This window comes from Gobio gobio (assembly GCF_949357685.1).
Source record: "Gobio gobio genome assembly, chromosome: 4".
NCBI classification, from domain to species: Eukaryota; Metazoa; Chordata; class Actinopteri; order Cypriniformes; family Gobionidae; genus Gobio; species Gobio gobio.
Genome location: NC_137100.1, coordinates 42237039 through 42257717, shown reverse-complemented (window position 1 = coordinate 42257717; position 20679 = coordinate 42237039). Strand labels below are relative to the sequence as shown.

At 38.4% G+C, this 20679-nt stretch overlaps 2 protein-coding genes across 2 annotated transcripts in view; one reads left to right on the top strand and one right to left on the bottom strand.

Moving 5' to 3' along the window:
• The first annotated feature begins 444 nt into the window (after positions 1–444).
• ankfy1 (ankyrin repeat and FYVE domain containing 1) lies at positions 445–20466 on the top strand. Its single transcript, XM_079816249.1, has 25 exons — positions 445–471; positions 2527–2731; positions 4422–4540; positions 4713–4848; positions 6048–6171; positions 7354–7503; positions 7878–8043; positions 8207–8411; positions 8542–8610; positions 9878–10077; positions 10169–10266; positions 10858–11068; positions 11167–11265; positions 11343–11496; positions 12053–12221; positions 12342–12460; positions 12920–13076; positions 13215–13415; positions 16219–16395; positions 16502–16649; positions 16738–16828; positions 18109–18233; positions 18358–18504; positions 18599–18689; positions 18873–20466. Exons 1-25 carry the CDS (start codon positions 462–464, stop codon positions 19003–19005), a joined length of 3504 nt encoding a protein of 1167 aa, XP_079672375.1. The 5' UTR covers positions 445–461; the 3' UTR covers positions 19006–20466.
• A 9-nt stretch (positions 20467–20475) lies between these two features.
• Positions 20476–20679, bottom strand: part of cyb5d2 (cytochrome b5 domain containing 2) — a 1929-nt gene continuing 1725 nt past the window's right edge. Inside the window, exon 4 of the mRNA XM_079816250.1 lies at positions 20476–20679. This exon is cut by the window's right edge and continues 266 nt beyond it. The gene's annotated coding sequence lies outside the window, so the exon portion shown is untranslated.

The following is a 20679-nucleotide window of genomic DNA, read 5'->3' as shown; positions in this document are numbered from 1 at the left end:
TGGGAAATATTGATTGGCCGTTTTAAGGACAATTCAATTTGAACAAAATGTCTAACAGATAACACCCAATGCTGCAGGTGCAGTAGGTCTGTAGGTCTACCGAGACTTTTACACAACAGACTAGGTCCTAATTTTAGAAAGGGTTTGGGAATGTGCGCCAAAGAGGACACTTACCTAAATACAATTTCTTATCCCTAATATATCTGGAACAGTCTTGAGGAACACATGGGCTGGTGGTCGGAATTAAACTTGAATAAGATTGAATAATAAAGACTTCCCGTGTACAGCTGGTTTCCTGGGCACGCAGACTTGCACATTTTTTTTTAAATCTGTCATTGATAGTGCACTTTACAAACCAACGTAATGTATCTTTGGGTCAGTGCTTACAGCACGCTCCTCCCCAATCAAGACCTTCCTCCCGCGCTCTCTCGCGATATTAGGCGACGAGCCACGGATCCAACATGGCAGAAGGTATGAGGATGGTTTCTTTCTTATTTTTCACGCCCTTTCTATTTAACAGCTTCAGCTGTTATTTCTTTACACGATGGACAGGCCTAATACTGCATTTAATTGTTATCGCCACATCCGATTGGTGATAAATATTGCATAACCCTAAAATGAACCACTTTATTGCATAGATTTTTTTTCCAGCCTAGCTGGTTGCAAGTCAGGTGGTGGGCTGGGCGGTGGTAGTAATAATTCGCCGGGTGATTTGAGCTCCTATGTAAAAGAGATACTAAATAAACCACTTTTCAAATGATGTATTCAGTTACATTTATCGCAGAACATACAACGTTATGCTTTTGAAAGGTAAATGGTTTATCTTTGACACATTGTCGTCCTGTATTCTCATTTTGCGCGTTGTTTTCCTAGTAATTTCTAATCAGAATGTTCCCTTTTTAGTCTTTTGTCTCGGTCTTTATCAAATTTGTCATCAAATTCATCTGGCTGTGCAAATTGATTATTAAATGTGCCAATACATTCCACTATTTAATGTATTTGATGGAATTGAATACATATCTTGACATTTTATATGTAATAACGGTAGAAAATTATTTTTCTAGGCTCTGTGTTGTTGATTGTATAAATAATTTGCATATCATGATTATATATATAAGTTATAGTGACGTTGCAGCAGGCGTTTGCAACCGTTACTTTTATCAGCTCATATGTGAACATGTCCCTTCTTTATCTTCCCAAAACATGTTGTAAAATCACAATACGTTTAAACTGCATTGCCTTCAACCCGCGTTAGAACACTTTAGCAGTCTTTCTGTCATTTTGTTTAACATCGGGGTGGGCTAATAACAGGCTAGCGTAGTTTAATTGTAGTAACAATACAACCATGTAGTGACAAGCATATTGGTTGAAGGCTGAAGCTATGGTTGGTTATCATGGTAATAGTTTGTACATTACATTTTGTACCTGATTTTCTTTCCTATTTCTGAATTCGTAGATGACTAGAACAATTTATTGTATATCAATTGCACAATTTCCTGATCCTTGAGAATGATATATTCTTCATCGGAGTTTGTGTAATTCATGAGCTCTTATAATTCGTGTAAATCCTTGTGGGTCATGCAACTAGATTATTGCTTCACAAGGTTTCCTGTCATCTGATTGGCTGATGAGCGTTTTAAATACTTTATGGGACCTATTTGGACAGCTCTGAGTTGTTGATTGCTCAGGATCCTGGATTCTTGAATCTAGGCTGAAGACAAATGGCTGACATATTAAACTGAAAACATTCTAATCCTTTGCTTACACCACACAGAGAGATTTAAGGGTGTATAATGACTAAGGTAGACTTCTTTTAACAAAACGTACAGCTTTGGCATATATTATAATTATACAAGGCGCCGGCCATCTTTTCTTTTTTTTCCTTCTTTTTGCAGAATTTAAAGATTTTTCTTGATGTCAAATGGTAAGACATTACTAGACCAGCTCTCTCAGCACCTGAGTTTATGTGGGGCAAAGTGTAGCCTCAGCATTCTGGAGAGAGACACAGAAATAAATTCAAGGAAAGAGGAAGGAAGCGGCTGTGTTGGAATGTAGGTTAAGCTGTGAAATCCTCTAGTCATGGATCCAAAGCAATTACCACATTAAAGATAGTGAGTTTAAAGTTACTTTGAGGTTTGAGTGGAATGAGACTGATCAAGGTTGTATATAAATGACCTGTTGCCTTTGTGGTTATCATGAATCGTACCATGTTAAAAGTGTTTTTACTTCTTGTAATGTGTAAAGGCAGTTTTGCTCACTTATCGTAGGTCCACTTCTCCCGTGAGCGTGCTCAGGAAGTCTGTCCGTGTCAGCAGTTTTTATGTGAAATCTGTATTTTGTCCCTCACTCTCTCGTCTACATGGCATTTCCACTTCCCTTTTGCTTTACCCATCACATTTGAGGGTTTATTCTTATTTGTTTACCCTTATTTTCTCCTTGTACTCCATGTGCTCATTCCTTTTGTTCCACTACTCATCTCTCCACTTCTTGTCCCCCATCTCTTCATTGTTTCCATCATGCCTGCAGAGGAGGTGCAGAAATTGCAGAAGCACCTTGCTCTGCTGAGGCAGGAGTATGTGAAGATGCAACAGAAGCTGGTGGAGACGGAGAGGCGGTGCTCTGTGTTGGCTGCCCAGGCCTCTCTCCCCGGCTCCACCTCCCAGGCCAGTGACTCCTTCATCAGCCGCCTGCTGGCCATCGTAGCTGACCTCTTTCAGCAAGAGCAGTACAGGTGAGAACTGGACATGAATTGTCACATACTGTTAGAGTACTAGGGACACACCAAACGGACGCCACAGAACTGTCGCTGATGAAAGCCGACTGTGTTGTCACCTGTATCGGGGCAAAAAGCTACACGTGAACACACGAGAACTAGAGCTGACTGTCAACTAGCATGCACGTTCTGCACCTGCGTGTAAAGAATATACAGTAACTGTCTATGTTCAAAAAAGGAAAACAACTGACACTGCAGGCGGCAGATACACAAACCCTAAACGAAGCTGCACATGCTTACCTTTTTGAATATCAATCTTGCTGATCACTTTCTTTATTCCACTCCACATGTTAATATTAAAATATTCGCCCAGGAACACACAAGTAAGATGACATACAATTAGAACAGCCTTCTGTTTATACCATTTTGACTTCTTTGCTCGCTGTTTTGCTTTTATTCTCGTGCACTGACTCATTCATTAAACTGAACAGCCAATCAGAGTTCTCTCTCATCGACGGTGATTCTACATGTTGAATCGGCCCCAAAAAAACCTGACGCTAGAGCCAACGATGTGGAACACGCCGGAAAAATTAAGTCGACTGACGCTCAGACGTGCCGACATTGCCCGACGGCTTGGTGTTTCCTGGGCTAGATGAGATGTCGGGTGAATGTTAACCAAGAAATGTTCGTTAAAAAATGAAACCTATTTTTGCCATTGCTTGTTTTGCGTTTTGATATTTTTTTTAATGGTTTTTATATTATTTTCCATGACAATGAAACACATTTTGTTTGTGAAAAGAAAATTGCATTTATTGTAATTAGTAAAACAACATTTTTTTTTTTTTTTTATTAGAAATGCCAATGCAAGTATTATAAATGGCAAATGTTTTTTTTGGTAACACTTTTTTTTACAGTGTCATTGTTAAATATGTTACATGTACTTACCATAGTAATATCAGTACATTTATGCATAATTGCATGCAACTAACCCTCAACCAAACCCTAATCCTACCCTAACACTATAGTAAGTACATGTAGTTCCTAAATATAACTCAGTACTTAAATATATAATTACACTGTAACAATGACACCTTACATTAAAGTGTTTTTTTTTTCCATCAAGCTATGTATATACATACACAGACATATAATATAAAATATTAATATTATATAATAGTACTTTTTTGTATATTATTTAAATATAATATTTATTGTATTTTTGTTGTGTTGCGGTAATGAGAGAAACCAACATTTAAATGTACTTAATTGTCATGAAAATTGTCAAAATTCAATTGACAGTTTTATAAGATGCACATTGTAATTGAAATATGTAAGCTTGTTTGCGGCTTTGACCTGATTTAAATGTCTGCTTCCACTAGGGTACACAAGTTATGATTCACAGTTTCATTCTGCTGCTTAGTGTATTAAAGCTGGCTGAAAGGTTTGTAAAATGTCTGCTGGGTCTGTAAAGTTAGGAAGTTCTATTACAGTTGTATTTCTTTTTGTTGCACCATGTGCTTATGACGTTACAGAATGACCTGTCTGAGATTAGAGCCTGAACTGTTTTCTCAGATCTGACTTCACTGAGACCAATGCATAATACATTAATTAGGTCTAATGCATGAAATGATAAGGTAGCTGATGACTGCATATATCACAGAGATGCTGTGTAAAGTCACTATGACCACATCAGTCTCTTTTCTCTTAGCGATCTGAAGGTGAAGATTGGAGATCAGAGCCTCAGTGCTCATAAATTCGTACTGGCTGCTCGGAGTGAAGTCTGGAGTTCAGCCAACATGGCCTCCACCACAGAACTGGACCTCTCAGGTAACAACGGCTTCTCTGTTTCCTACAACCTGCACTAGAAATGTAGGATATTTAGATTGTTTTGGCAGTGTTTTCCCTTATTGTTCTAATGCATTATGCAGCAGTGTTTAATCCCTCAAAACTGAACTTGTTTCTTGGATTCTTTCCTGTGTGTCCCCATGTGACTTCCTAGATGCCAAACCAGAGGTTGCCATGGCAATGCTGCGCTGGGCGTACACAGATGATCTGGAGTTGAGTGGGGACGATGGATTCCTCATCGACCTGATGAAGTTAGCCAACCGCTTCCAGCTCAATCTTCTGCGAGAAAGGTGGGAACAGTTTCTTTAGAATAATAGATAAAATTGACTTGGTAGATTTATGACTCATGTTGCAGCTATACATCTCGTAGTGATTCACCAACAAAACACAATGTAACAGTTCTTATCTGTCACTCAGTATGCAAGAATATCAACTACAAGTATTAAAAGCACCCCTCAGCATGGATTGATGTGGAACACGAATGCTTTTAATGATTAATGCTACACTTGATTAATACAGCATATGCGTCACGCCATCATTTTAGTCACTCTGCTCCTTCACTGAGTTATAATCATCAAATTAAATAGAGATCTCCCTGAAAGCATTTGCTCTTTTACCTGGCATTTGCTTGAAAGAGGCTTATAGTTAAACTGTTGAGTTGTATGGAATACTTTAGTCCTCTCCCGTTAATAAAGCCGCTTTGGATAAAAGCAGCTGCTTTTATGCTAATGATCAGCTTTTATTTTTGAGCACTGGACTGCAGAACAAAAAATATATCTGACATTTATATGTCACATTTATGTGTCACACAATAAAATGTAAGAAATTGTCTTAATCCATTTGTGAGTTGCCGTAGCATGGTTATGACAGGAAATATATACACTGCTGTCTAAATGTCCAAGGTTGGTAAATCTCTTATGCTCACCAAGGCATTTATTTGGTCAAAAATACAGTAAAATATATTGAGATATTATTACAATTTAAAATAACAGATTTCTATTGTAATATATTGTAAAATGTGATTTTATTCCTGTGATGGCATAGCGGAATTTTGTTAATTTTTATATGATCCTTCAGAAATTATTCTAATATGCTGATTTGCTGCTCAAGAAACATTTATTATTAATGTTGAAAACAGTTGTGCTGCTTAATTTGTTTCGTAGAAACCATTTTTTTAATGATTTGTTGATTAATTTTTTTGTGACATTATAAATGTTTTACTGTAACTTTTGCTGAATATTAAAGTATTATTCATTTCTAAACACAAAAAAAAATTGGCATCATAAAAAGTATCCTCAAAGCAGGTGAAATATGGAAAATAGACATAATATATTAATCTATATAAAGTATTAAATATATTGGATGAAGTCGGGTAGTATTAATTATATATATATATATGCTTATTCATAATATCTACTCAAAATGTAAATGTTATTGTTAAAGAACACAAAGTGAGCTCTAAACAAGAGATATTGTTTTTCAAATGCAGATGTGAGAAAGGAGTGATGTCATCAGTGAACGTGAGGAACTGTATCAGGTTTTACCAGACAGCCGAAGAGCTGGACGCCACAACATTGATGAACTATTGTGGAGAGATCATTGCCAGTCACTGGGTGAGTCAGAAGAACAGAGCCATCATCCTCCTCATCCTTGAAAGACTGATCAGATGGGGAATTTGTTCTATAGATACACATAGCCTAGACCTTTATTTTGTTTGCCAGAAATATACAGTTCTAGGCATTATTTTATCATCAGTAAAGGGTTAGTTCACCCAAAAATGAAATTTCTTCCATTAATGACTCACCCCAATGTTGTTCCACACCCGTAAGACCTCCGTTCATCCTCGGAACACAGTTTAAGATATTTTAGATTTAGTCCATGGGCTTTCAGTCCTTTGAATGTAAGTCTAAGCACACTTTGCTGTCCACGTCCAGAAAGGTAATGAAAACATCAAAGTAGTCCATATGTGACATCATTTGGTTAGTTAGACTCTTTTGAAGCGTCGACAATACATTTTGGTCCAAAAATAACAAAAACTAAGACTTTATTGAGCATTGTCTTCTCTTCCGGTTTAGTTTGAATCCGCGCTCACGCGCCACAGTGGATGCTGACGTAAGACGCTGTGACATGTTATCTGGTATCTGCTATCGCACCCCTGCTATCGCACCAGATAACACGTCACAGCGTCTTACGTCAGCAGCGTCACTGTGGCGCGTGAGCGCGGATTCAAACTAAACCGGAAGAGAAGACAATGCTTAATAAAGTCTTAGTTTTTGTTATTTTTGGACCAAAATGTATTGTCGACGTTTCAAAAGACGTTTCAAAAGTTTCAAAAGTTTCAAACTAACCCTTTAATAAAATAATTATTGATTAATAAATGGACAATTTCACTGTGAAAAGTAGCTTTCCTCCATTGTATGTGCTCTGTTTAAAAGCAGCAGGATCCTTTTGTCCTGCTTGATGTTTGAGGTCTTCTTTATGACTCCTTGTAAATCCCCACAAGTAGTGATGATGATTGATTCTCAAGGTTATGTGTAAGACTGTAAATCCACCTCAATGTTTCCTTTACCATCCCAGTCACATCAATATGAGCTCAGCAGACCTTGAGCAAGACCTTGAAAAAGACCAGAGGGAGATTGAGATTTGCATAATGATTACATGTTGTCACCTGCTGTTTTAAAGGAGAAAATCGTTGAGAGATTTTTTTCGAGTGTGTATTAATGCAGATGGTAGGATTTGCCAATGAATAGATTCTTAAATATGTTTAATATTTAATTTTGATCATTTACTTTTAGGATGATCTACGGAAAGAGGACTTCAGTACCATGGATGCTCAGCTGCTCTATAAAATGATCAAATCCAAGACCGAGTACCCCCTTCACAAAGCAATTAAAGTAGAACGAGAAGATGTTGTCTTCCTTTATCTAATAGAGATGGACGCCCAGGTAAAGAGCCAGCACTCAATCAAAGAAGTGTTCTTGCTTTATATACCGTCCCGTGATATAAAAAGTTCAAGGTCCTATATGTAGTGAAAGCAATATCAAGTGATGTTTTTGTATAGTTAATGTTTTTCTTTAGGTTTTACATTGGACAACTAGTGGTGACCCAACATACTTAAATATTTCTAGTTTAAAAATAAACAAAAATGCCTTTGAAAAATATGAGTTTTTCTAATTATATTTTGAATGACTCATGCAAAATGTATTAATAGACTAAAACAATTTTGAGCCACTGATAAATGTTTTATCCACTATTGGTAAGCATGTTTATTTAATGGCAAACTCGTTACGATAAATGTTTGTTTCATTTCATTCCCAAGTTACCTGGAAAGCTGAATGATCTGGACAATAATGGAGATTTGGCACTGGATCTGGCTCTGTCCAAGAAGCTGGAGAGCATCGCCACCACACTGGTCAACAACAAAGCAGATGTTGACATGGTGGACCAGAGCGGCTGGAGTCTTCTACACAAGGCCATCCAGAGAGGTGATGAGTGCTTGTATTTGGCCTGAGGGAATCATTATATAATGAATTTGAAGTTGGCACAAAGACGCTTAGCGATTGTGACTCTTTTGAGAATTTTTTTATATTATTCTTTTGGTGTTCTAAATACTGTCCCCATTCTGAATTTCTCTCTCTTTCTCTTTAGGAGATGAATTTGCTTCCACTTTTTTGATCCGTCACTCAGCGCAGGTGAATGCTGCCACAGTGGGTGCAGTTGAGACACCTCTGCACCTGGTCTGCTCTTTCAGCCCTAAGAAACACAGTGGTGAAGTTATGGCTGGAATGGCCCACATTGCTGAGGCTCTGCTCAAAGCTGGTGCCAACCCAAACATGCAAAACAGCAAAGGACGGTGGGTAACATAAGTCAAGGGTTTCTTATGCATTAATTAGTTTTGGGATTATTTTATCTGCAATGTTTTGGGAGTAAAGCTTATTCATTGTATTCATGACCTGGTTTTATTTTTATTGTCTAATTCTTAGGACGCCATTACATGAGGCTGTGGTGTCAGGAAATGAACCAGTCTTTAACCATCTTCTACAATGCAAACAGTAAGCTTAAACACATTTTATCTGGACGAATTCCAAACTGTGTTTTTTTGCCCATGAAGGGCACTTCAGGAAGGGGACGCCATTTGTAGTGCTGTTCCAAATAAAGGTGAACCGCTGAATCCCCCTCACGAAGGGCCTTTCCACAAGTCTGTTAGCGAGGGGTACATACGATGGTCACTTCAAAGTAATTTTATTGTTTATGGTCATGTGACCCAGGATGTTTGTTGAATCCTCACGATTCATTTTAAAGCTAGATAGCGGGAGAGTTAGAGTTGACATATAAACAGAATAATTCAAGTTGTTTTGTTTGTGATATATTGCACACTTTTTTGTCATTAATTATATATGGAGATTAAAGAAGTTTGATAGGTAAGAATGTATTTAATGTGTTTAAAAGTAGATGTGTTGGGTAAATGTGAATACCTGCAGGGTCCAAAGAAGAGATGGCAAGTTCTAAAGTTGAGAGCAAATTTGAGGGAATTCACACACAGACACACATACAGACAGACAGACACACACACACACACACACACACACACACACACACACACACACACACACACACACACACACACACACACACACACACACACACACACACACACACACACACACACACACACACACACACACACACACACACACACACAATGTTATCATGGTAACATTCCAGGGGAAGATAATGAGGAAATTACATTGTCTTTCATTGCTCCCTCCCATTGCTCCCTTCGCCAAGTGCGTTCCAAACGACTATATGCAAGTGCCCTGCTCCCTTTAAAGCCCACTTCAAGAGATCTTCCCTTCGGGGTGATTAAGGTTGCTCACTCCTCGTCCTCTTTTTCAAAATGAGTGCTCTATCTTACATTATTGATGTAGGTAATGAAAAAGCATAATGCCAAACTACTTTCTGTTGTATGTATGGAATATCTAAAACTTGCATTCAAAAATGTACAAATGCAAGAGTTTAATGTGGGATAGTGTATCCCTTGGGGCATTACTTCACCTTCCATTGTGATAAAGGAACTGGAAGTAATATCAAAATGTGATTTGTAACCTTGAATTGGACTGCTAACGGTTGGGTTAAAAAATAAACATTATTTAATTGTGTATTCTTCATGTGTTCTGATGAAAAAAAGTATACAATGTATACTGTTAAGTAAGCTAGTGTTCTGAACATGGAGATAGTTAACTCTACCTTCTTGGTGTAATACTGTCCCTTTCTTGTTTCCTTTTTTGTAACACCATAATCCCTCCCCTTCCTGCTTAGATTGGATCTGGAGTTGAAAGATCACGAAGGCAGCACTGCACTGTGGCTGGCCTTGCAGTACATCACTGTGTCCTCTGACCCCTCCGTGAACCCTTTTGAGGACGAAGCTCCTGTTGTGAATGGGACCTCATTTGACGAGAACAGCTTTGCAGCAAGGCTCATACAGAGAGGGAGCAATCCTGATGCACCAGACTCCAATGGTACCAAACATCTTGCACTTTATAAAATGTTTACATGTCCCTTTTCTCATTACCCATTTAATAGCTGCTAATCACGACATCCCCTCCTCAGGTAACTGCCTCATGCAGAGAGCAGCTATCGCAGGAATTGAAGCAGCCGCTATCTTCCTGGCCACACATGGAGCTAAAGTCAATCACACAAACAAATGGGTGAGTCTGTCAGCTTTGATTAGAAATACACTGCCAGTCAAATGTTTGAACATGCATATCATTATACACAATTTAGAATAATAGTGTAGTCATCAAAACTATTAAATATAACAAATTGGAAGTATGGAAATTCTGCTATGAACCTGAAAAAAAAATGATCATGGTTTCCACAAAGATATTAAGCAGCACAACTGTTTTCAACATTGATAATATTAAGAAATGTTTTTTGAGGACTAAAACAACATATTAAAATGATTTCTGAAGGAACACTGAAGACTGACGTACTGAAAATTCAGCTTTGCCATTAGAGAATAAATTACGTTTTTAAATATATATTAAAATAGAAAACTGGTATTTTAAATTATAATATTTCAAAATATTACAGTTTTTACTGTATTTTTGATAAATTAAACGCATCCTTGCTTTTTATTCTGAATGATAGTGTGTGTGTGTGTGTGTATATATATATATATATATATACTAGTAATTATTATAATACAGGAGTAGTAGTAAAGGGGTAGATTGTCATAAATAAAATGTATTTATTTATTTTCCCCCTGATTTCTTATGATCACATTTTTTCTATTCTAGGGTGAGACCCCCCTCCATTCGGCGTGCCGCTGTGGCCTGGCAGGGCTGACAGTGGAGTTGCTCCAGCAGGGGGCGAATCCTAACCTTCAGACCGACAGTGCCCTGCCTGACGGCGTGGAGAAGAGCCAAGGAGTTTTCCTGCAGAGCCCGCTCCACCTGGCCATCGTTCACAACCACCCAGATGTGGTGTCTGTCATATTAGAGCAGAAAGGTGAGGGATGAGGGAAGATTTTTGATTTGAGTACTGGTCCGTGCAGCTGTGCCATCTCTTGTCATTCATAACTTTTATTTTTGATCCATCTCTCACAGCCAATGCACTACATGCCACCAATAACCTGCAGATCATCCCTGACTTCAGTTTGAAAGACTCCATGGATCAGACTGTTCTGGGTCTCGCACTCTGGACTGGTGGGTTCTGCTAAAACCTCCTTCAGTGAATTCGCTGCTCATGCAGATCATTTAATGTTTCTTATTTACATTGCTAGGTATGCACAATATTGCTGCACAGCTGCTGGGTTCTGGAGCAGCCATTAATGACACCATGTCTGATGGACAGACGCTACTGCACATGGCTATAAAGAGACAGGACAGCAAGAGCGCACTCTTCCTGCTAGAGCACCAGGCCGACATCAACGTCAGGTACTAGAACTGCTATAAAAACATCTGTTCACACTGTTTGTGGTTCACAAACATCCCTCAGACATGTTTAGCTGCGGTGTTCATGTGGGCAATGAAGGTTTGAGTCCTGCCTGTAGTATCCATCGCATTCCTTCTGTCTCCCCAAATAGCAGAGTTGATGCATATAATAGCTGATAATTCAATCATGAAAAGAAATCATAAGCTTCAAATCATACTTTATATTGTATACTAATATTCAACAATATTATTGATTTAACTGGACTGACACTATTGGATGAGAACTGAACTGAGCTGAACAACGACATTACCGTTTTTCTCAGAAATGCTTTATAGATTAAACTAATTTAATAATTGATGACCTTTACAACGGAATTTAATCAACACTGAACTGACTTCAGCTAAACAATAACACAATTTTGTTTTAGAGCTGCTGTACAGCCGAAATGAACCGTTTGCATCATTGAAATCATTTTCCTGTCATCACTGTAAATCTGCTTTGAAACAATCTGCATTGTGTAAAGCACTATATAAGTAAAGGGACTTGACTTTGTTTCAGGACCCAGGAGGGGCAAACAGCTTTGCAGTTGGCCATCAGTAACCAGCTCCCTTTAGTAGTGGACGCCATCTGCACAAGAGGAGCTGACATGTCAGTGGTGAATGAGAAGGGTGATCCTCCACTCTGGCTGGCTTTGGAAAATGGTTTGGAGGACATTGCATCCACATTGGTGAGAAATACTTTTTTTTTTTTTCCTGCATTCATTTTCTTAACTACCTTGAAACACTTAAATACTGCTTGTTTATGATGAGTTTATTTGATTTGTTGGTTATATATTTTTTTGGTTTAGGTCAGGCACGGGTGTGATGCAACTTGTTGGAATTCAGGACCTGGAGGATGTCAGCAAACTCTTCTCCACAGAGCCATCGATGAGAACAACGAGGTCACTGCTTGCTTCCTTATACGCAGGTTTGCACACCTCTTCATTTTCTCTTGCTTCTGATCAGGATTTGTGCTTTTAAAAATTACAGGTCGTCAAATGTATATTTTCAATACAAACCACCACCTAAAAAGGGGCTTCAGCCCTATGGAGTGCTACAGGGATGACATATTTTTGCAGGCTAAAACTAGTTAGCATTTAGGTCTGTGGTTAACATAAGCTCAAGATATTTTCATAAAGGTTTGTGGAGATTTTGTGAAGAGAGATTTGTGAAGATTATCCTAATGAGCAAAATGTTTAATAATCAAACTTTTGTTGGTCATAGAGTGGGTCAATGGAAAAATCTCATTGCATTTTTGTCAAAGGAACCAGGGGGATGCTAACTTCCAGGTTGTCCTACAAAAATACGTCATCACTGCAGCATTCTATTCAGGCTATAAATAAGACACATATGTCTTATCATAAATTATCTCAACATTTGTTTTCAGTGGCTGTGATGTGAACAGCCCGAGGAGGCCTGGTCCTAATGGTGAGGGAGATGAGGAGGCGAGGGATGGGCAGTGCCCACTGCATTTGGCTTCATCCTGGGGTCTGGAGGAGGTGGCGCAGTGCCTTTTGGAGTTTGGAGCCAATGTGAACGCACAGGTTAATACAAATATACAACAGATGCATACATTCACCCTTGTTCTTATCTTTTTCTTTAGATGCTTTATGCAGCTATGTTCCATATACTCACTGTTTAAAATGCCCTGAGAACTGCAATGCCCATTTCTCTGCATGCAGGATTCAGAAGGTCGCGCTCCGATCCACGTCGCCATTAGCAACCAGCAAGGCGTCATCATCCAGCTGCTCATCTCCCACCCTGAAATCCGGTTGAATATTCGAGACAGACAAGGCATGACGCCGTTTGCCTGTGCCATGACCCACAAGAACAACAAGGCTGCCGAAGCCATCCTCAAAAGAGAGTCTGGCGCTGCCGAACAGGTGCGTGGGCATGATTGTATCCACATGCATAAATGGGCAGTCATGGCCTAATGGTTAGAGAACCCGATTTTGGGTTAAATTCTGAATAATGGCAGGAAAATGTAGGTGGGGGAGTGATTGAATTTCACTCTCTTCTACCCTTAATACCCACGACTGAGGTGCCCTTGAGCAAGGCACTGTTTTACAGTGTGTAATTGGACACCTTTATCTTATTTTTGTATTATTCTCAGGTTAGGTAAATCGAATCCGACCTAAATTATAAGCACTATAAATGCTTGCAATTGGACAGAAGACTTTCCATTGTCTGTTCTGACTCAACATTTTAAATCAATGCCCTGGGAGGCAGACTTTGTTATAAAAATAGAAGTCAATTTATTGATTACAATTAGTATCTCTAGCAGTACAAGTATTCTACAAATACTCTATATAAGACATTATATCTTATGACATTATATTTATCCACATTAGAGAATTTATATAGCCTATGTGCCTTTGTCACACTTCCATGTTTTTATACTATATATTAGAATAAAAGTATAATAATATAATAAAGTATATCAGTCTGGCGTGGCGACTAAAATAAAAAATGTAATAGCCAATGGCGATTCTATTGCCAAGGTGTGTGTAGAAGGTTGTGCTCACTTTCATAATCAACATATGAAATTAAATATATAATATTATAGGCCAATATTTAAACATAGCCTAACTACAAAACTGAATGAGCTACGTTTTCTTTAACCCATGGCCGACGAAGGTGTCGGCACGTTCTGATGGATTTTTTCCTTTATGACAGGGGAAACAACTCACAATACTCCGTCATTTATAGCCACACAGATAAGTGCAAGACATAATTATAAACTATAAACGGTCTACTTTTGTGTACACAATTCCAATAACAACAAAGGCCGTGGATTCAGGGAATGGATTATTTTGCATGCACTCCACTCCAAACGCTGTATTTCAAAAATACATTTTGTTTATTAAACGCAAAGTTTTTAATTTCAAAAGCATTTCTAAATTCAGTACATATTTCCAACAAACGAAATTTCAAGCCAAAATAACGAAATGGTAAAAAAAAAAAGTGCGTTACCACCATGCAAATTTAAACATTTTGCTCTTTTAATTTTAATGAATGCTTGAATAACATGCCTATGTGTCCTTCCGTTAAAAATAATGGCCATTGCGGTGGCTGGGATGTACATAAACCTAAAAACATGCGTGGCATAATTTTTGGAATTACTTATTCACGAGAAAAAAAAGAAGAAAAAAAACGTTTTAGTCGCATAACATCAGTTAATGGAAACGCCGTCATTTCGCAATAGTTTTTTATCGACATTTCAAAAATATTGTTTTAAAAAATACAGTTTTGTGCAAATCTGTAATGGAAAGCTACTGTCGTCATCACGGATATTTAAAGATAAATTAGTGACCTCCCCAAATGAGGAACAAGCTGGCTTTTTGGGACTTTAGCTTATTCACCGTGTCCCCCAGAGTTAGATAAGTCCATACATACCATTCTCATCTCTGTGCGTGCCATAACTCTGTCTGACGCACCCACCGCTAGCCTAGCTTAGCACAAAGACTGGAGGTAAATGGCTCCAGCTAGCCTACTGCTCAATAAGAGACAAAATAACGGCAACATTTTCTAGACCGATATGGCTAGGAACTATAGTCTCATTCCTGCGTAATAATCAAGGAACTTCGAGCCGTACCATGGGTGCAGCGGCACAATGATATTACGCAGCGCCTGAAAATAGTCCCCAGCACGCTCTCTGTGTAAACAGGTTGTCACGCTGGTTATGTTGACGGAAGTTAGCCTATTTTCAGGTGCTGTGTAATATCATTGCGCCTGTGCACCCATGGTACGACTCAAAGTTCCTTGATTATTACGCAGGATTCCAGGAATGAGAGTATAGTTCCTAGCCATATCGATCTAGAAACACATCTTGGTACACAATGTAACTATACACATCACAACATGTAAATAGGAAAATGTTGGCGTTATTTTGTCACTTTGTCGAGCAGTAGGCTAGATGGAGGCATTTATCTCCAGTCTTTGTGCTAAGCTAGGCTCGCTGTGGGTGCATCTTTGTGTTCTCCTCTTGTTGGCAAGCTCTTCTCCTCTTGTTGGCATCACTTTTCATCCACAGCATCATACTTCCTGCATCCTACTAGTTGCTCTAATACATATTTTCTTCTCTACTTTGAGCATATATAAATCATCTGTAGAGTGACATGTACAGTGGTCTCATCCTTATCTCTTTGACCTCGAATTTAACTCCATACAAACACTTCTGCTCTTGCACACACATGTATAACTCTGCAATGCTCTCCAGATAACGCTCACAGTACTACTGGGTGAATACTATAAAACATCATATAAATGTTATTTTCATTGTTTTATAAATATTATGTATATGTAACGGTTACATAATTGCCCATATAAGGTTTTTCCAGGAAATAAACAAAATCATAAAGCATTACACATAATATATTAGCTAAATACGTCAAAAAATTAGGCAGGGTAATTGTTGTGTTTTGCATATTACACAACAGCACCTAACCCCCAATCGCTCCCTGGGCACCGCAGCAAATGGCTGCCCACTGCTTCATTGTGTTCACTACTTACTGCTCCTAATGAGTGTGCACTAACTTGGACGGGTTAAATGCAGAGGACAAATTCCGAGTATGGGTTATCACCATACTTGGCCTTCACAGCACGTCACAAAATAAATGACTCCACATTGTTTTTATATATGTGACATCACAAGCCACTGAATAAATGTTCTCTCTCTCTGTCTAGGTGGACAACAAAGGTCGCAACTTCCTGCATGTTGCTGTGCAGAACTCCGACATAGAGAGTGTGCTCTTCCTCATTAGCGTACAGGCCAACGTGAACTCCAGAGTGCAGGACAGTGCCAAACTCTCTCCTCTACACCTGGCCGTGCAGGCAGGATCAGAGATCATTGTCAGAAATCTGGTAAGGCAAAGAGAATGAGCGGAGGAATTTTTTTATTTTATTATTATTTTCAAGTCAAACACTAAACCATATATTTTGCTTCCTCTGATGTATGTGTGAACTGCAGCTGCTGGCTGGTGCGAAAGTAAATGAGCTGACCAAGCATCGTCAGACAGCGCTGCATCTCGCTGCACAACAGGACCTTTCCACAATCTGCTCTGTCTTGATCGAGAATGGCGTTGACTTTGCTGCCGTAGATGAGAATGGAAACAATGGTAGACTATTGTGCTAAACTTATTTAATTTAATATTCTTGAATGACTAAATTCCATTTTACTCATTTCTTTATATCTCTTTCTACTAGCACTTCATCTGGCTGTGATGCAGGGGCGTCTGAATAATGTGCGTGCTCTACTTACCGAGTCCAACATAGATGCCGAGGCCTATAATCTCAGGTTTGACTCAGAATATCTTACTCCACACTAAAAGGTGAAGTATGCATGTTTTTTTGTTAAAATGGATTCTGTTTACAGTTTATTGTTCATTGACTACTACTAGTATGCCATTCATGGGTTTATCTCCCCCAAAAATGTACACATTGAGTCTCTCAGGCACCATCTAAACATTGAGAGAGGTCTGCTCATATCTGTCAGCTCAACCAATAGCGTGAGTTTGGAGCGTGGCTACTGTAACAGGCTGAGCCAGAGGGTGATTAGCCGGTGTGGGACCCTGGTTGACGCTTGGGAAAAGACATTTGGCTTCGGTTACGGAAGTGCAAGCCAAAATTCACTGCATTTAGACCTTTAAAGATTAAATGGCTCTTGAACACATGTCAAGTCAAGTCAACTTTATTTATATAGCGCTTTTAACAATGTAGATTGTTTCAAAGCAGCTTTACAGTGTTAAACAGGAAAATAATGCAGCATAATTTTGTTCAGCTGTATAGCCATTCTGGAAAAATTTAAAAGTATCATACAGTGACAGTGTGGGCTTTAGATCAATAATTTGATCAGTAATTTAGTTTAAATGGTTAATTTAGTTTATTATTTAGATGTATTTCGATGTTTAGTTGAAAAATTTAATGTAACATCAAAGCAAACAGGGCAATGTGCTACAATCGATGCCTCAAGAAAACATCTAACACCCGTTTAGAAAGATAAATGTTCCAGTTTAAATAGTTTACTTGTGTTCCATGTAGATTTGTAGACCGCCTCAAACAGCTGTGCCGCATTGTCAAAAAATGCGCCCGGTTCAGATACGTTGGATGGGTTTATTATAAGCGAGATGCTTGCGTTCGCTCCAGACAGAGTGTTAGTCTACTCATTTGATAACTCATGACACACAGCAACACATCTAAAAGTATTCTTAATATGTTGGACCTTTTAATTGAAAGTAGCCTACTTTTACCTGTTGAGACATGTCTTCACAAGCACCCATAAGAGCTGTGATTGTGATGTTTGAGTTGGGGAGATGCAAACACGAAAGGGGCGTTTGCAAAATATGCTTTAGTATTGTAATTACGCTAGTGCCACTAGCGTCGCAGAAACGACATACTTCACCTTTAAACTCTATATGTAATGTAATATTTTTTTTTCTACTAATATAATGTATACATAGTGTATGTGTGTAAATTGCTAAACTATGAAATATTTACATTATTCAAATAAATAAAAATAAATAATGCATTATTCATGGACATTCATTCACTTTTTTTGCCCTGTTTTAATTTCTGTAGAGGTCAATCTCCCATGCATGTCCTCGGCCAGTATGGGAAGGAGAACGCGGCGGCCATCTTTGAGCTGTTTTTAGAATGCATGCCTGAGTATCCCCTAGATAAACCTGACAATGAAGGGAACACAGGTTAGTGAAGAACAACCAATTTGATTTATACTGAATGTGCATTTTTAAATAGATAATTTTCGTAACAAATGCTTGTCAGAAATAAACACTGGATCACTGATAGTTGATGTTTTTCTCCTTGCAGTGCTTCTCTTGGCCTACATGAAAGGAAACGCTAACCTGTGTCGTGCCATTGTGAGGGCTGGAGCTCGACTCGGCGTCAATAACAACCAGGGCATCAACATCTTCAACTATCAAGTTGCCACTAAGCAGCTTCTGTTCCGTCTGCTAGGTAAGAGATACAAGTTTAGTGTTTCCTAGACATTTACAGTGCTTTTAGTGGTTATATCTAATTAGTCTTTTGTATCGTGTTTTGAACGGCACAGATATGCTTTCCAAAGAGCCCCCGTGGTGTGATGGATCAAACTGCTATGAATGTGTGACTAAATTTGGAGTCACCACTAGGAAACATCACTGGTATGTAGCCAACTTTTAATCTGTCTGCCTTTTAAAGTATAAAGACCTTTGTGTCCTTTCATTGTGAACACACCATTTTTTCTCTCCAAATCATAACTCTTCCCTCCTTTAATGACGTTTTGTATCTTCCTTTGTCCTGCCACCTAATAACCCATCCTTTATTGTCATTTCTTTCTCTTGTAGTCGCCATTGTGGGCGTCTGCTCTGCCATAAGTGCTCTATAAAAGAGATCCCCATCATCAAATTTGACCTGAACAAACCTGTGCGTGTATGTGACATCTGCTTTGACGTGCTGACATTGGGCGGCGTGTCCTAACACACTAGAGGAACTTGAAGGACGGGTACCAGCCGAGCTGAGTATGAACCCACGGGCTGGGCCTAGCACTAAAAGGATGGAGAACTGGAGTAAGATGCATTGAAAGGAAGAGCCCCTGAACAAAATCATTCCATTCTTGTCAAAGGAAAAAATACAACCATAACAATGTGTTTGTTCTAGCAGTACTTTTTAGAACCAAAATATTATGTGTTGAGGATCCAGATTAAAACTAGTGGAATGCAGATGCGAATGAAAAATGTAATTCCAAGTTCAGCTTTCGGCAAAAACCAAGTGTGATTTCTGAGAAGGGCAAGTATCATTTACTACTACTACTACTACAAAAAAAAAAAAAAGAACCATAGGGGTTTTATACAGGGCTAATGTGCTATATGGACAATTATGATTTGAATATTACTTCATTTCCCATTAGGATGACAAGACTAGTAAGATTCCCAAATGCAATCAAGCCATCACCACTCAAATTGACTCTTGTTCTACAGATTAGTCGATCAGTTTGTTTGGTGTTGAATGTTGCTTGATATGAAAGGATCTATAAATGGTAGCCATGTTAAAGTAGTGTGAGGCCTTAATCATACTGTGCAGGGTCTTTGAGGTGTTAGATTTAGGTTTGGAACACATTTTAACCTCTGGGAAGATACAGGCAAGGACATTTCTCTGGAGTTCAAATCAAAACACTAAGAGAGAGATGGAGAAATGTACCTTGCTGGGTTTATGTTATTAGTAACATGATCACTTAATCATGTATTAATCTGCATATTCAATGGACTTTATTTTGTCCGATCCATTAGTTGACATCATACAAAAATTTGAGAAACACTTTAGATGTGGAAGTGTTCTTGATGTGGAATTCAAATCTTTCCTTGTGATTCTATTCAGTCAGACAGGTGCAGAAATTATGATATGCTTACTATGCATATGCATGGCATCATGTATAGCCTGTTATTATTGTCATCATTGCTTCATAATCACTTTATTCATTTCTGATCACCAAAGGATACATTCCAGTTAACATTTGCCAGATTGTTGTTTTCAAGTCTTGGTGGCATAACGTGCCACATTATGTTGACCTATCATATTTTAAATGCTTTTCCATGTCCATGCTTAACAGGTGCACTTTATCAAAGTTCTTTTTTTTTACATTTCTGATCACATTTCAAAGGAGATTAGTTTGTGGGGGGAGGGCAGGGAAAGGGTCAAGTCCACAGTCTGTTATTGGTATTGTTAAACTGTACAGATAAATGTATAATATTTTTGACCACTACAACTGTTTTGTACTTAATGCAGGTTGTGCTTTTTGTCTATGTGACAAACCTACGATTTGGCCTCTGTTTAATCTTTTCTGCACATTGTATGGTATCTGTATGCTCAGATATTTAGCCTGTCGCCGCCTCTAGTATCCTTTTCAAGAAAGGGAGGACAATTTTACATAAAGGACAATTGAAACAAAATCTATAAAATTGTCTTTTATTTAACAGTATTGATTCTATGGCATAAATAATATACTTGGTCACAAATTGCAAAGGAATTAGAAGTGAAAACTTGATCAGAGAAACAATATAATTGGAAAACGGAATACCTACATAATAAATATATAAATACCTACAGTAAGAGTAGCATTGGTCACCTGTCATGTGCCTGCTATAATAAACCAAT